Here is a 16,790-nt window from a genome sequence, read left to right as displayed (position 1 = left end):
TTTCAGCCCCACTCCCAAACCTGCCACTCATAGTGTTTGATGATGATGTACAGCCAATTCGGCACATAAATTAAGCTGAAATAAGCTGAGCTCATAGGTACTCCCAAACTATATTCAAATCTCAGTTCAGCAGTTTGTTTTTCATGTTTTTCATGCTTGCTTCATCTTATTGAAATATAAAACAGTATTGTCATTAACCACTTGTGGAATGGGAATGTAACATGCTCTTAACTGTATGGCTTCTTGTCTGATGCATGTATGCTTGTATTCATTCATATGTTGTAAAAACAGTGGGTTCCTTGGAGTCTCAAATAGTTGATCATGTGCATATATAGGGAAAAGTGTGTCAATGAAGGGAAACGTTAAGATGATGGATAGCCGGAAAATTACTAATAGTTGTGCCTTAAAACTTGTGTTTCCTACTTAGGCAGATTTTATTTAAAGAAATGGAGGTACTTTATGAAAATAATGGAAACCTTTCCTCTAGGGCTCTCACTATTTTGGAGAATTTTAAATACTTCTTTCAGTTAGTCATGCAATAAATATTCTGGAAAGTCTTTCCTCATAGAGCATATGCAAGTCTTTAAAAAGTAAAGTGGAATTTCTCCATGAACAGTTTAACAAAATACAGGATTTGAACGTTCCTGAAGATTATGATATGCTTGGGGGTGGGGGGAGGCTTAATATCTAATCTACTAATCTAGGACAGATTGGTCTTTTAACTAATTCCTCTTATTTGAACATATTTTCACTAGCATTAAGAATGATTATTTCAGGGCTTCCCTGGTGGCGCAGTGGTTGAGAGTCCGCCTGCTGATGCAGGGGACACAAGTTCGTGCCCCGGTCCGGGAAGATCCCACATGCCGCGGAGCGGCTGGGCCCGTGAGCCATGGCTGCTGAGCCTGCGCGTCCGGAGCCTGTGCTCCGCAACGGGAGAGGCCACAACAGTGAGAGGCCCGCGTACCACAAAAAAAAAAAAAAAAAAAAAAAAAAAAAGAATGATTATTTCAGATATACGGATTTTCTTCTGATCTGTTACAAATAATTCCTCAAAACAAAGGTAGAAAGCTTGGACTTTTAGCTATTCTACTGAACTAAAGTGGCTTACTTTTTGGCTTTCAGAATGCAGTTAGCTAGATATTTTTATATTGAGACTCAAGATGTTACAGAGCCCTTACAGTGCCCTGGCTTCTAGAGTCATCCATGTACTCATTGGAGCTTGAAAGTTGGGAGTTTTTTGGTACACTTGAGTGCTTTGTATAATTTTCATATTTGTTAAAGCTAAAATAACTATGCAGGTATTGCAGGGTCCAGTGTGAGAAGTTCCACCACAGAGATTGTAAACTGACCAGCAATATATTTCTAGGCATTTTTGCTAGTGGGCTCCTTAAACAACCACAGGACTAGAATTCTCAGTGAGGTGAAGAGGGTAAAAGGTATATGTTTCATTTATGCTTGAGAAACTGTAGGGAGGAAGGGCATTCTATATAAGCTCCCAGAGCTGCTCACTACCTAACCTAGAGTGGTTGCTAGGTACAGTTTGATTTACTCCTTACAAGTTACTTAGAATTTATTTGCAGTCAACCACCATCCCCACCATCAGCCCTCCCTCTCATTGCCTCCTCTCCAGCCTTCACTAGAGACCATTCCTGGATATTGGTCTAAAAACGAAAATAGCCTTGATGATTTGATTAAATACTTCTCATGGGTTTAGCCTGTATTTGATGATAAATGCCTTGTATCTATTGAGACTTCCCAAAGACTCTGCTTATTCTCCATTATATCTGACCTTAAAGTATTCAGCTTGGCATTTAGTCAAAGATACTGTATTTTCGAAGAAGACTACTTGAGGATGAGGACTTGAGACTTATTTTCTTAGTGTCTCTCCTACCTTCTCCTCCTCTAGCAAGGCAGCAGAGTAGATGCAGTGATTGTCTTTTGGTAAAAACCATTTTGTGTCTTATGTTATTTCATTGTTCTTATTTTACTTTATTTCAGGTCCAGGGGCAGCCATTAATGGTACAAGTCAGTGGAGGCCAGTTAATCACATCAACTGGCCAACCCATCATGGTCCAGGCTGTTCCTGGTGGACAAGGTCAAACCATCATGCAAGTGCCTGTATCTGGGACACAGGGTTTGCAGCAGGTGAGTGGTATTTTTAAAAATGTTTAGACAGAATAATAGGAAACAGGTTTTAAGAAATAGGTTGTTGCAAACTGAAAATTGATATTGCACTTAATTGTTTCTTACCTTCTGTTCGCATTTAGTCAATTTCCCACCTTTGTAGTGTCAGTGATATAAAGCAGAGCTATACAGAAATTGGACATCTCTGGTAAGGACTAAGATATTAGACGTGATCTCAAATCAATGTAAAGAATATAAAAAGAATCTAGTTTAATAAAAGTAATTCATTGGTGTGATCTCAGTTGGCACTTCTGGGCACTGGGGGAGGGAATTTTATAGTCTTCATTTCCTTCCATGTAATTTATAACTTGAGTTATCCAGCAAGTGATGGAAATATTTCAGTTCAGACCTATCACACACACCTCAAGCTGTACTTAGAGCAAAATTTATAAACTTAAATATTTTAAAAGAACTGCAAATAAACAATGGTATTTCTCTTAGAAAGTTAGGAAAAGAACAAAATGAGCAAAAGATAGGTTAAAATTAATGAAGTAGAAAACCAACAAATGTAGAAAAGGAATAAAAGCTGATTCCTTAAACAGACATATAGTTAGGTAAATCCACTGGAAAGACTGATTCAGAAACAGAAAACAAAAGTAAACAGGACACACGACTCTGTGGCATCAAATTTTTAGAGGGATTTTTATCTTGTTGGCAAAAATTTTAAATAGTAATTATATCCAGTGCTAGAATGGGTGTGAAGAAAATGAAACGCTCATTGTTTTTGGTAATTTTCAAATTTTAAAGTCATTTTGGAAAGCTATCTCACTCTTAACTACATAAGCCTTTTGATCTACCTGTCCTGCTTCTGAGAATCTATTCTATAGGAACAAAAGCATCAATATGTAGAGAGAAATGTACAAAGACATTTATTGCAGCATTCTACTAGCAAAAAAATAAATAAAAAATTGTAGCCTGAGTGTCTGTTAATAAGGATAAAGAAATGGTTGAATACATCATACTATATTCACATGGAGTGTTATGTCCTTGTTAAAAAGGAGGAACTATTGACTTTGGGTGAGGGGTTAATATTGAAGTATTTTTAGTGAGAAATAATTTGCAGAGAAGTATATACTTAAGTCATCTCACCTTTGTAATTAATAGCTAAATCCCAATGAGTATATATGTTTACGAACTTTTTACTAAAATTTTCTAAAGCTGTTTATATCTTTAATTTGTTTTAACAGTTACAATTATTTCATTCATGTCTTCATTTTTCTGGAGGAATGTAATATAAGTTGAAAAAATTTGGCTATGCTTGATAAATCAAACTTTTAAGTTTTGCATATTCCCTTGTAGTCCTGTGCACACCTTTCAGACATAGTTATACACACGCATATAGTTTTCATTGTTGTGTGTTTGGTGTTTTTGTTTGTTTTACTTTGCTTTTTTTCCCCCCCACGTGATTTTCTTATCATTTTTAATTCCTTCATCATGGTCAATTTGATGAATCAGAATTCCGAATTTACAAAGTGTATTTAGGGATTTTTGTTTTATTTTTCTTTTTTTTGCTTTTATGGGTAAGATTACTATAAATGTATTTGAATTTTACAGCTTTATTTTTTTCAGTTGAATTTAGTCTTACGGTAATTCCTTTGGAATTGGTTAGGCAAAGGGTAAGATCATTTTTAAGGCTATTGCATATTTTTGCCAAGATAGAGTTTTAGTTAGGATTAAAAATAGTTTCCATGTTTCTCCATGCGTAAATGTATGAGCCTTTAAGTATGTTTTAGTGTGTGTGCTTGCCTCAGTTTCACACTGCTGTTTCACTTCTGTCCTTGTGTCATTGCCTCATCTCCAGCCCCCCCTTGCCACTCCCTCTTCTCTGTTGAATAGAAATAGTGTGATTCAGTGCTAGGAACATTGTACCACGAGTGCAATGACCTGACTTCATTCACAGGTCTGCCATTAAACAAACTTTCTGATCTTGGCCACGTCACTTGAGGGTCAGTTTTCTCATTTGAAAATGCAGTTTATATCAGGTGATTGCTAGGGTTCATTTCAGCTCTAAATTCTGTGCTTTTTCAAGCTCTAAATTTGGGGATTTTTTTTTGGCCTTTAAGAGACATTGAAATTGTTATTTTATTCCCCTCCCTCCAAGCAGGACTGTAACTAATCAAACCATCTTGGAAAAATTATTTCCTGTTAATGTTATATAATATGGCTCTAGGTAAGATCCCAGAGCCTCCCTTAGAATGCTTAAAATGTCAATCCATTTTTATTAGAGGTTGCTTTAGTGGTTTTTGAATAACCGCATCTTTTAGAAGTGTAGTTAACCTTTTTTTGGATTGCATCTTCTGTTTTAGAATTCCAGTGAAACCTATGCTCTCAGATCAATATCCCTGGCTTGATATAGACAATGAAACTAAAGCAGAGAGCCAAGAAATAGATGCAAGAATATTGGAAATTGGTATATAACAAAAATAGTATAAAGTATCAGTGAAGAAATTGTTTAAGAACGATATCAAAAAAGATCTCTCTCTCATGCTATATCAAAAATGCTTGCTAGATAGATTACAAATCTAAATGGAAAAAAGCATACTTGGAAACTTTTATGTTCTCTTTATAGGAATATTTTCTTTATGCTGTGGGGTAGAGAAGGATTTCTTAAAGACAAAAATAAATTGATTTGACTACTTTAAAATAAAAACTTGTATACATCAAAATATATCGTGAAACAAAGGTAAAAGATAAAATTTGGAGAAGGTATTTTTAACACTTACTGGGTTTGTATCCAGAATACATTAAAAAAAATTTTTATGTATTGATATGAAAATAACAATCCAGTAGAAAAATGGGCAAAGAATATGAATAGATAGAAGAGGAAACCCTATTGACCAGTAACACGTATTCCTTGCTATCCAAAACAGGTAGAAAAAGATCCAGATAACCAGATAAATTTCTTTACTTGTTTATTTACCAACACTTTCTAATTTAATTTGTTAAATCTCAGTGTTGACTGCAGGGGTGTCTAATATGATAGTCTCAACCTTTCTGTACAACATCTTTTAAGGATTTTGTATATGCATATTTATAGAATCCCAGTTGGAAAAATTAGGAATTACTTAAATTTTTTTCAATATGTTATTATAAAAAACTTCAAACAGACAAAAACAAAGAGAATGGTATGGTGAATCCTCATCACCCATTTTAACACACAAACTAGTATTATGTTTAAGTAAATCCATTTTCATCTGTATTCCCCTACTCAAGGGCTATTTTGAATATATGTAGTACCATTTCATCTATTAAAAATAGGGTATATTAGGTATATTTAGGGTATATTTTTAAATGAACATGCTTTTAAAAATATATACCCATGCCAGCCTATCATCGTTTTTAAAACTGACATTGATTCCTTAATATCATCCAGTATCTAGACAGTGGTCAGAATTCCCCCGTTGTTTCACAAATGGAAAACAAGTTATCTCTAATTCATAATAGAGCAAAACAGGACTTCTTTTTTTCCTCTTTAGGGCATTTCCTGCCTTCTAGAGGAATTTGGGTAACTAATACTCCAGAACCATAGGAGGCCAGTGTCAGCAGGATACTAATCTTTTATGTTCTGTTCCGCAGATACAGTTGGTCCCACCTGGACAGATCCAGATCCAGGGTGGGCAGGCTGTGCAGGTACAGGGCCAGCAGGGCCAGACCCAGCAGATCATCATCCAGCAGCCCCAGACAGCCGTCACTGCTGGCCAGACGCAGGTAATTCCACTGTCCACTGTGTCACCACAGGAGCACAGCTGCTTTGGGAGGGTTAGACAACTGGGTCAAATATTTCACATGTAGTAGAAATGGGGAAGAAAACCATCCAAAAAATTTCTTTTTCTTAAAAAGGACTACATAGGGCTTCCCTGGTGGCGCAGTGGTTGAGAGTCCGCCTGCCGATGCAGGGGACACGGGTTCGTGCCCCGGTCTGGGAAGATCCCACATGCCGCGGAGCGGCTGGGCCCGTGAGCCATGGCCGCTGAGCCTGCGCATCCGGAGCCTGCGCTCCGCAACGGGAGAGGCCACAACAGTGAGAGGCCCGCGTACTGCAAAAAAAAAAAAAAAAAAGGACTACATAGTCCTTTTCTTTGTGGTGTCTTTGGAATCCGTTAAATTGTGGCATTATTTATTTCCTACAGACGCAACAGCAGATTGCTGTCCAGGGGCAGCAAGTGGCACAGACTGCCGAAGGGCAGACCATCGTCTATCAGCCAGTTAACGCAGATGGCACCATTCTCCAGCAAGGTACGTGTGCCCATCATTTCTGTGGCACTTTTGGGGGCATCCTTTTTATCTTGAGCAAATGACTGCTTTAGAAATTTTGTGGTGACCTCTATACGACATATTTTTGAAAAACAACAGAATTTCCTCTAAGTCTCCGTTGATTGTTTAGTTCCTTGTCACCAATATGCGACCAACGTTGATTCCATTTGTAGAACTACAGTGGTTGTTAAAGACAACCACTAGGACCCTAAGGATTATATAAGCTTTTTATTCTTTCTGGGAAGAAATGTTTTCTAAATAGAAGATTAGAAATATGGAGTTTCTTTAGCGGTAGAGACATACATCGTAAGTCAAGTTGGCATTTATTGCTATTGCTGCCTTTTTTTTTTTTTTTCTGGGCCACTTCATTATTAATTTATTCCAAAAAGACTTATATGCCCACTGTATATATGTAGCACATTACTAAAGTAGTTTTCTTCTCAAAGACCCTCTAATCTAGTAAGTGAGACATGCATGTGACCAAATAAACACAGTGCATAGCCCTTATTAGAGGTATGTATTCTATGACTAAAGGTTTGACATGTGATTAAATTCAGCAGCATACAAGATCCAGTGAGTGCAGTAAGTGTGCTCTCCCATGACTCGGGCCTGAACTGGCAGGAGCTCAGAGAATGATGAACAAATCCTCAAGTGCTGCTGTTGATAGCTTGGGGGCTTGGAGTACCTGGTTTAATTGGAAGTTTTAGTCCTGCAGCTGTTTGACTCATTGTCAATTTAGGGTAAACAAATTAAAAATTTATAAAAATCTTCATCCTGAAGCAGGTTATTCATATATATGAGAACAGTTGATACAGCTGGAGTCATACTGACCCATAGAAAGGGAAGCCTCTAAACTTTTTGGTCACCCATTGAAAACTATTATTGGAATACCCAGGGAATTATCCATTTCAAGGGTAGTTTTATTCAGAACTGGAACCCAGATAGTTAATAGAATTTCTAAGATTGTGATTACTTGGATTATATACAGCAAACCAGGGAGAGAATGGAGGAGTGCTTTTTTTCTCCTTGTGCTATTGAGTATATTTTTCCAGGGTGAATAAGTGTGTGCCACATAGAAGAGGGACTAACTGTGTTCCCTCCTTTCTGTGTACCTGTTTTTTGTTTGTTTTATGTTTTATTTTCTTAAAGTTACAGTCCCTGTTTCAGGCATGATCACCATCCCTGCAGCCAGTTTGGCAGGAGCACAGATTGTTCAGACCGGAGCCAATACCAACACAACCAGCAGTGGGCAAGGGACTGTCACTGTGACACTACCAGTGGCAGGCAATGTGGTCAATTCAGGAGGGATGGTCATGGTAAGAAAATTGATTTTTCATTTCACTGTTCTCATCTGTAATTTGTTTTTCCATGTATCTTTGTCTTTGAAAATTTCTTCAACTTGCAATTTGATATCTCTCATAAAGCTTGTTTATAATGCTGACCTCTTGGGATTGTGATTAATCCCTTAAGACAGTTACAGAGATCTACTTTTACAAAAAACATTACAACAAACCTTAATTCATCCTGAGCACCTACTATGTGCCAGAGACTATTCTAGGTGCTAGAGATAGAGCAGAAGATAAACAGATGTATTTGCTTTTCTGTAATCTTATTCCTAATTCAAATAATGAAGGGAGATACTAGCTACTGATCTTTGGGAACTGGAAAGCATATTGCCCAGAGTGGGTAAAACAAGAAGTAAGTTCAAAATTAGAAAGATTGTAATCAATAGAGAAACCAAAAACTGTGATGTAAATATATTGGGAAGATAGGGAAGGGGAGTTGGGTGGTGTGAGTGAAAGCTAAATCCTCATATATGTCAAAGTACGGTGTCAGTGTACAGTACCTAAAATGGATAAATTAAGAATGAGTAGTACAGACCTGCAGAGAAGTAGAGGAACTACCAGAAAAAACAATACAACCATTCAAAGTTGTTATAGTTGGGAAGGTAGTGGGGCACGGGAGCCCGTTACTTGTTTCCTCATACATTTAGTACAGTGTTTTGTTTTTGTTTGTTTAGGAAAATATGGGTTGAATTATATAGTAAGTTAACAATTTAATTAAATTATTTATATAACTAAAAGCGTTTAGTAGCACTTGGTCAATCTGAACCCTATGTTCCTTTGTGTTTTCCTTGTGCTCTTTCATTGCCTTACGATTACCATTCATGACCATCAGATGGCAGCAGACATTCCTAGAAAATGGAGCAGTTGTATGGACAAAAATTTGGACATGGTTGTGTCATTTCTCAGTATGGCTCCTTGGCCCCTATTACAGAATCATCTGGAATGTTTGTTGAAAATGCAGGCCTTCATCTCAAAAAATCTACAAACAATAAATGCTGGATGGGGTGTGGAGAAAAGGGAACCGTCTTGCACTGTTGGTGGGAATGTAAATGGATACAGACACTATGGAGAACAGTATGGAGGTTCCTTAAAAAACTAAAAATAGAACTACCATATGACCCAGCAATCCTACTACTGGACATATACCCTGAGAAAACCATAACTCAAAAAAAAGTCATGTACCACAACGTTGATTGCAACTCTATTTATAATAGCCAGGACATGGAAGCAACCTAAGTGTCCATCAACAGATGAATGGATAAAGAAGATGTGGCACATATATACAATGGAATATTACTCAGCCATAAAAGGAAACGAAATTGAGTTATTTGTAGTGAGGTGGATGGACCTAGAGTCTGTCATACAGAGTGAAGTAAGTCAGAAAGAGGAAAACAAATACCGTATGCTAACACATATATATGGAATCTAAGAGAAAAAAAAAAAGGTCACGAAGAACCTAGGGGTAAGACGGGAATAAAGACACAGACCTACTAGAGCATGGACTTGAGGATGTGGGGAGGGGGAAGGGTAAGCTGTGACAAAGTGAGAGAGTGGCATGGACATATATACACTACCAAACATAAAATAGGTAGCTAGTGGGAAGTAGCCGCATAGCACAGGGAGATCAGCTCAGTGCTTTGTGACCACCTAGAGGGGTGGGATAGGGAGAGTGGGAGGGAGGGAGACGCAAGAGGGAAGAGATGTGGGGATATATGTATATGTATAACTGATTCACTTTGTTATAAAGCAGAAACTAACACCCCATTGTAAAACAATTATACTCCAATAAAGATGTTAAAAAAAATAAAATAAAATGCAGGCCTTTGGTGTAAATGTTCTCCAAGAATCTGCATTTAAATAAGTGTCCTATAAAAGCTGCTTTTTGTAGCATTCAGAAGAAAACTAACAGGGACCAATAAACTGTTTCCCATGTCCATACTTCATGTTGCTAGTTAATAAGCTCTGATTTTCTTTTCACACAGATGGTACCTGGTGCTGGCTCTGTGCCTGCTATCCAGAGAATCCCTCTCCCTGGGGCAGAGATGCTTGAAGAAGAGCCTCTCTATGTGAATGCCAAACAGTACCACCGTATACTTAAGAGGAGGCAAGCCCGGGCTAAATTAGAGGCAGAAGGGAAAATTCCAAAGGAAAGAAGGGTATGTATAACATTGGGAAGGATACAGGATGAGAACGGCAGGGTTCTACTTTTGAAATTACCTTTTATGTAGTTTGTTTCCTTGAGTACCTTCCAAACATTGAAGTTAGATAGCTGTTACCTTTTGTAAAAGCATTTATTATTGCTATATGGAGCTGCAACTACAATATTTAAAAAATAACTATGACATAAGTAGGGTGTTTTTTTTTTATCTTACGTAAAAGAAGTCCAGAGATAAATTGTCTTGGGCTGTGGTAGCACATTTCCAGTCCTCAAGACCCATTCTCCTCCTTTCTTACTGTCCTGATATTCTTAGTATGCTGTCCATAGTCCAGGATGACTGTCTGGGCTTTAGCCTAGGAGCAAAGGGAATAAGAAAGGCATTCTTTCAATGAAACATTCAAGAAGTTCCATACGTCTCATTAGCCAAAGTTTAATTACATGGCCACACTTAACTGCAAATAAGTATAGGAAATGCAGTCTTTTTACTGAGCAGCCAACTAAAATTTGGTTTGTTATTAAAGTGAAGGAGAGGATATATATTGGGAGGTAGGTAGTGATCTCTCAGATCTTTGGGGAATCTTTATTATTACTCATTTGGCATTTACATTCTTACGGTAGTTAGATATGGTTAGCTGCTGTTTGTGTTTTCTCCAAAGATTTCTCCATAATACAAGGTCATAATTGCCCCTGGTGGGTTTGATCACAGCTGTCCTAAACTTTTGAGCATTAGACAGCTATGCTAGTTTCAGCTAGTAGTTTTATTTTTCTTATTTTAGAAATACCTGCATGAGTCTCGGCACCGTCATGCCATGGCACGGAAGCGTGGTGAAGGTGGACGATTTTTCTCTCCAAAGGAAAAAGATAGTCCCCATATGCAGGTAAGAAGATTTATACCTTTTATTCTTCTCTTACTGCCTTGTATTTTCTTGGGTGGAAGCCTTCACACTGTCCTCCTGATATTTTCAAACTAGGGACTAATCAGTCTCTAAACTAGATGCAACATTGTGTGCCTTAGAGCCCTTTTCACCTTAAAAGAACTAAGGTCTTTAATCAGTGGCCTTTTTTCCTTCCAGTCTTTGCCAGTTATTACTATTAATTCCTTCTTGAAATTCTCACTTTTCTTGATTTTCAAAGAACAAGTTTGTTTCTTAGTGTAGTAGCAGCAGCAGCAGCAGCAGCAGCTAACACTTAACTGCCAGCCATTATGTTAAGCACTTTTCTTTTGTAAGCATTTTTTCATTGAATCTTTACAACAAGCTCAAGCCCCATGAGGTAAGAATTATAGTTTCCATTTTACATTTGAATCTGAGGTTTAGAGGGGTTAAGTCATTTGCCTAAGGTAAAATATTTAATAAAATGGTGCAACTGAAATTCATACCTAGGCAGTGTAATTCCAGAACTCAGTCTGTAACCATACTGGTTCTTACATCTGATTTCACTGATTGTATCTTATTGGCATTTCTAGTCAGTATGTCCAAAATAGAACGGTTGGTTTTTTTATTTTATTTTTTATTTATTTTTTATTAGTTTCTGCTTTATAACAAAGTGAATCAGTCATACATATACATCTGTTCCCACATCCCTTCCCTCCTGCGTCTCCCTCCCTCCCACCCTCCCCATCCCACCCCTCCAGGCGGTCACAAAGCACCGAGCCCATCTCCCTGTGCTATGCGGCTGCTTCCCACTATCTATCTACCTTACGTTTGGTAGTGTATATATGTCCATGCCTCTCTTTCGCTTTGTCACAGCTTACCCTTCCCCCTCCCGATATCCTCAAGTCCATTCTCAAGTAGGTCTGTGTCTTTATTCCTGTTTTACCCCTAGGTTCTTCATGACATTTTTTTTCTTAAATTCCATATATATGTGTTATCTTTGTCTTTCTCTTTCTGACTTACTTCACTCTGTATGACAGACTCTAGGTCTATCCACCTCATTACAAATAGCTCAGTTTCGTTTCTTTTTATGGCTGAGTAATATTCCATTGTATATATGTGCCACATCTTCTTTATCCATTCATCCGATGATGGACACTTAGATTGTTTCCATCTCCAGGCTATTGTGAATAGAGCTGCTATGAACATTTTGGTACATGTCTCTTTTTGAATTATGGTTTTCTCAGGGTATATGCCTAGTAGTGGGATTGCTGGGTCATATGGTAGTTCTATTTTTAGTTTTTTAAGGAACCTCCATACTGTTCTCCATAGTGGCTGTACCAATTCACATTCCCACCAGCAGTGCAAGAGTAGAACGGTTGGTTTTTATTTTATTTTTTTATGCCTAAACCAGACACTCATCTCAACAAGTGACATGTCCATTCACCCAGTTATTAAAGCTACAGTTGTCCAATTCTTGAAGTCCTCTTGGTTTTAACTCTAAAATATACTCTGAATCACCTTACTTTTTTCCCTCGTAACTGCTGTCAGCCTGGTCTAACCTGCTCTTCTTTGCTTCAGTTATTACAGCAGCTGCCTAGTCTCCCTTCTTCCCCTCTTGTGCCCCTCTAGTTCACTCTCCACATCTTAGTGTGATCTTTCTAAACGTGTATCATATCACATCACCATCCTGCTTAAATCCCTTCTACTCCCACCCTTTTCCATTTGCACTTAGACTAAAATACAGAGTTCTTACCATGGCCAGCAAGGCCCTGCATGATCTAGCTCCTGCCCACTTCTGGCTTTATTTCCTCCTGCTGCTTGGTCTTTATGCTCTTGCTGTGGTGTTCAGGAACCTTTGTCTTCAGAATAGCTGGTCTGAAAAGCTTTTCACGCCATCCTTTTGCTTTGCTATCTCCTTGTTTTAGGTCTTGGTTTAAATCTGAGAGGCCATATCCAGAGGTCTCTTCTACCCCATTGTTTTCTCACATCTTCCTTTTCTTCCGAGCGCAATATTGATAATAATCCTATTGTTTTATTTGTGTGATCGTGCAGTAGTTGTCTCCTTCACTAGACCGTAAGCTGTGCAGAAAGTCGAGGATTGTTGTTCTCGACTGTACTTCGCATGATGCACATTGAAGAACAAGCACTCTGTAAATGTTTGTTGAATTAATGTGTTCCTCCCATTTACTGATTCTTCATTCTGTATACCCATCACATCCCACCTGCTCTACTGTCACATCTGTCTTTATAAGATGGTGCTTTCTTAGTCATGTCAGTCCCGTGCTCAAGGATGCACGTTAGTTGCTCATTGCTTTCTGCAGCAGATCTCAAACTATTTCTGTAAGTTACTTAGCCTCACTTCCTTCACCAGTGAAGTGGGATGCTATTGATACTTTATAGGAATGTTGGGATTTCATGCAGTAAGTCACTTTAGGCACCTGTTTAGCACAGTGCTTAGTGCATGGTGAGAGCTCAGTAGAGGCTGGTTATTGTTCATGCTCACTGATCAAGACCCAGCCTCTGGTCCTACCACCTTCCGCTTTTTCTTGGATCACACCAGTTGAGGCTTCAGAGTGTTGGTGTGGAGGAACTGAAGGTGGTTACTGTCGAGTGTTGCAAAAAGCTTCCAAGGACTGATCCCCTCCCCCTTTTTTTGCCACACTGCACGGCTTACAGGATCTTAGTTCCCCGACCGGGCAGGGATTGAACCCAGGCCATGGCAGTGAAAGCGCCAGATTCTAGCCACTGGACCACCAGGGAACTCCCAAGGACTGTTCCTTGTCTTAACACTGCAGGTTTTTTTGTAAAAGGCAGGCAGTAGGCAGAGTTTAATGGAAAGAAGATTAAGTCGTAGCCAAGAGGTTTGGGAGTTAGTTCTTGCTGGGCTCCTCACTAACTTTTTGACTCTAGTCCAGGCAAATCACTTCACCCATCCAGGCTTCAGGTTTATCTACAAAATGAGTGCATTAAAGTAAATAAATTCCAGCGTCCTTTCCAGCCCTGCTGCTCAGTATTTAAATATGATGATCAGAAAATATACAACATGACTTGGTTTCTCTGGGTCTTCTTAGCCGCCTAAGGACCCTTAATCCTTAAGCATAGAGCACAGCATAGGTGCTTAGAAAAGAGAGATACTCTCAACTCTGGAGTGTTTATTAATGGAATGCCAGGCCAGACTTGGAATCTTTTTATGAATAAGGTGTATTGTCTCTTCTTAGCTAATGGAGCTGCATTTCAATCCCTGTGTGCAGACTTAGATACATCACAAGCCTTTGGTTTACTTAGTTTGTGTATTTCCCTTGGTGATAAGTAGTGAGAGCCATGAGTTCCCAGTTCTTTTGCGAAGGACTTTAATTGTTATGCTTTCTTTGTAGGATCCAAATCAAGCAGATGAAGAGGCTATGACACAGATCATCCGAGTGTCCTAACCCCAGGCCATGTGATAGGACTGATCAAGGTCATGTTCCTCGCACTGTTTCCCACTGTTCCAAGGAAACTGATCAGCTCTTCCAATGGGACACTGACGATTACTTTCTGCCCTTTTCTACAGGACAGAAACCACTTAGTTTTTAATAAGTGGCTTAGTATTATAATTGCAAGGATGTCTGGCAAATTGAAGTCGCAAGCCTTTGTCTCACCCTTTCAGTCAGGACTTATTTCAGACTGTTGGTGACATTGACATTTCATGGATTGGGATGATGCAGGGGACCCGTGCCAGCCCAGCAGTACCACACCTAGCACTTAATGTTGACTGGTAATGCCAGCCAGCCATCTCAGCAGAGGAGAACGACCTTCTCAACCTAAACTGCAGTCAGGGAAGCTGCAGCCCACTCCTTCCCATGGATTCCAAACAGCACCCATCCCTCTGATGGGGGATCTCAGGCTGACTAATGGACACTTTGTATTCAGAGATGGTTTCCAGGCAAGGAAACTTCATCTCGTGATATGGAAACAATAAATCCTCTGAGATGCATTCATCTAATCTGTGGTAATAATAAGAATCTCTTCTACCCAGATGATAGGTTGGTATTTTTGGACTCCAGCCAAGAAGAAGCTAACTCTGGGGATAGACTGATAAAAGACTCAAGCACTAAAAATATAGCTGAATCTCTTAGCTTTGACAAGTTGTGGTCTGCTTGTCTGTCGACAGGTCATATGGACTGTAGTTCTTGCTGTGGTTACTTTTAAGACAATTTAGAGTGTGCTGGACCTCGACACTGCCTTTCCTAAGTAGAGAACAAAATTATAGAACTTCTGTGCTGAAGTGCTGAGGACATTTGTAGTAATTACTTAACAGAGCAGAACTAGAGATTTTCAATCACAGGCTTTGTGACAGCATTTGGGGAATAGAAAGGTTCATGTTTGTTTCAGTCTAGAAGGACAAAGGGTAGTATATATACTCTCATGTTGTCATAGCACGATCCACCAGTGGATGGATGCCTGGGATGGATCATTAAGATGAAGAGAATAATTTACATTTATACTATAACCTTTTAACAAGCACGGAAAGGGAAAAGTCTGAGATTTGGTCCTTGACAATTTCTGGAAAGCACTGTTCAATCAAGCTATCCTGGACATAGTCCAGGTTGCCTGCTAGAGCTTGAAGTGTATGTTGGCTTCACTCCTGCGCTTTGTGCTGGCCCTGGAGAGCGAACATTCTCATTCTTCCCATGGCAGCTGATTCTTTGGTGCCAGTTTCTGTTTGTTTCCCCTTTTCTCCATAGGCATTGTGCGGAAAGGTTTTCACATTTGCGTCCGTGTTCTGGGGATAAACTGCGGACTGGAAATAGAGATTCCTGCAGGGTCAGGAACAGGGCCACAACTCCCAGAGTGGATTGTGCCTCAGTAATCTGTTTCTTTTCTAGACGTGGAACCCTGGGAGAACTAAGATGATAGTTCAGAAGAGTTACTGTTTTCTTGGAAACAAAGAAAGAAAACATAATCCTTTTGAAGAACGTTTGGGTTTGATTTAAATACCAAGAGTAGAGTCTGGCTCTTTATTTGATTTCACTGTAGCTGTATTAAGAAGGAAAAGAAATTAAACCCTCTAAAGAAAACATCACAAAGGGAAAACACTGTAATGGTACAAAATAGAGGTACAGAGCTACGCAAAGAAAGCAGGAAGTGAAGTATCTCCCTAGTCCCTTGAATCTAGTCATCTATCCTGGCTTGCAGATGTTAGGCGGGGTTGACCTGTGGGCTCACTAGAAACTTCTGGCTCTTTGTGTGAGTTTCAGGTGTTAACTTTATTCAGTAAGCCCCAAGTTCTTCAGACGATAGATTACTAAAAACAATGAAGAGTTCATATCCTTTGGTTTGTTTAGGAACCTTCAAGATGCAGAGTTCAGAAAGAAATTCCTCAGACCTAATTTCTAGTACTTAAGCCAACAACAGTTCTAAAATGCTATTTATTTGTGTTTGTTGTAAGTTTGTACATAGTAATACCAACCTCATATTGTTGCGGATTTTTTTTTTCACGAGTTTGAGTTTGGTTTTATTTGAAATGCTTCAGTTGTCATTTTGTCATTGCCATTTCAGGTGGCTCATGGCCCTTTTATTGCGGTCATTTTAGCACATAATAACCCACAAAGTGGGGGTGAGGTTTGGATTTTTTTGTTACTAGAAGTTCTTTTATTCATTTGTCCTTGTAACTGTAGTGATGGCTTCATAGATGCAAAAAGAGTGAATGGATGAGTGAATAACTGGTTTAATGCATAGTTATTTCACTTCTTGAGTGCTTTTTTTTTGCAGGATAATTGTAAATATATATTTTAATTGCACTGGTACATTGAACATGTCAGTGTCTATACCACTGGACCAACAGCATTTTTCTGGCTAATGGGTGCCTGATAATGTCTTGATTTTCCTTTGGGACTCAACTATACAGAAGGTTTTTTCCCTCAGCTGTAGGGGGAGCACAGGTGATTGATCATTGATGTCATTTCAGTTGTTATTTTTTAAAATAAATTTATA

General features: G+C 38.8%; 1 protein-coding gene across 8 annotated transcripts in view; it reads left to right on the top strand.

Moving 5' to 3' along the window:
* The window catches only part of NFYA (nuclear transcription factor Y subunit alpha), a 27,426-nt gene extending 10,636 nt beyond the window's left edge, over nucleotides 1–16,790 (top strand). For 6 of the 8 annotated variants that reach the window (XM_060109769.1, XM_060109766.1, XM_060109767.1 and 3 more), the window contains 7 exons: nucleotides 1,999–2,145; nucleotides 5,761–5,892; nucleotides 6,315–6,420; nucleotides 7,588–7,754; nucleotides 9,767–9,940; nucleotides 10,719–10,820; nucleotides 14,192–16,790. In XM_060109769.1, the coding sequence (XP_059965752.1) occupies nucleotides 1,999–2,145; nucleotides 5,761–5,892; nucleotides 6,315–6,420; nucleotides 7,588–7,754; nucleotides 9,767–9,940; nucleotides 10,719–10,820; nucleotides 14,192–14,245 (882 nt within the window). In that variant the 3' untranslated portion in view covers nucleotides 14,246–16,790. The remainder of the gene's footprint in view (nucleotides 1–1,998; nucleotides 2,146–5,760; nucleotides 5,893–6,314; nucleotides 6,421–7,587; nucleotides 7,755–9,766; nucleotides 9,941–10,718; nucleotides 10,821–14,191) is intronic. The other 2 variants (XM_060109770.1, XM_060109768.1) reach the window with 1 other exon arrangement.

The sequence above is a fragment of the Mesoplodon densirostris genome, chromosome 10 (assembly GCF_025265405.1).
Source record: "Mesoplodon densirostris isolate mMesDen1 chromosome 10, mMesDen1 primary haplotype, whole genome shotgun sequence".
NCBI lineage: Eukaryota > Metazoa > Chordata > Mammalia > Artiodactyla > Ziphiidae > Mesoplodon > Mesoplodon densirostris.
This window is presented reverse-complemented; position numbering and strand designations above follow the sequence as displayed.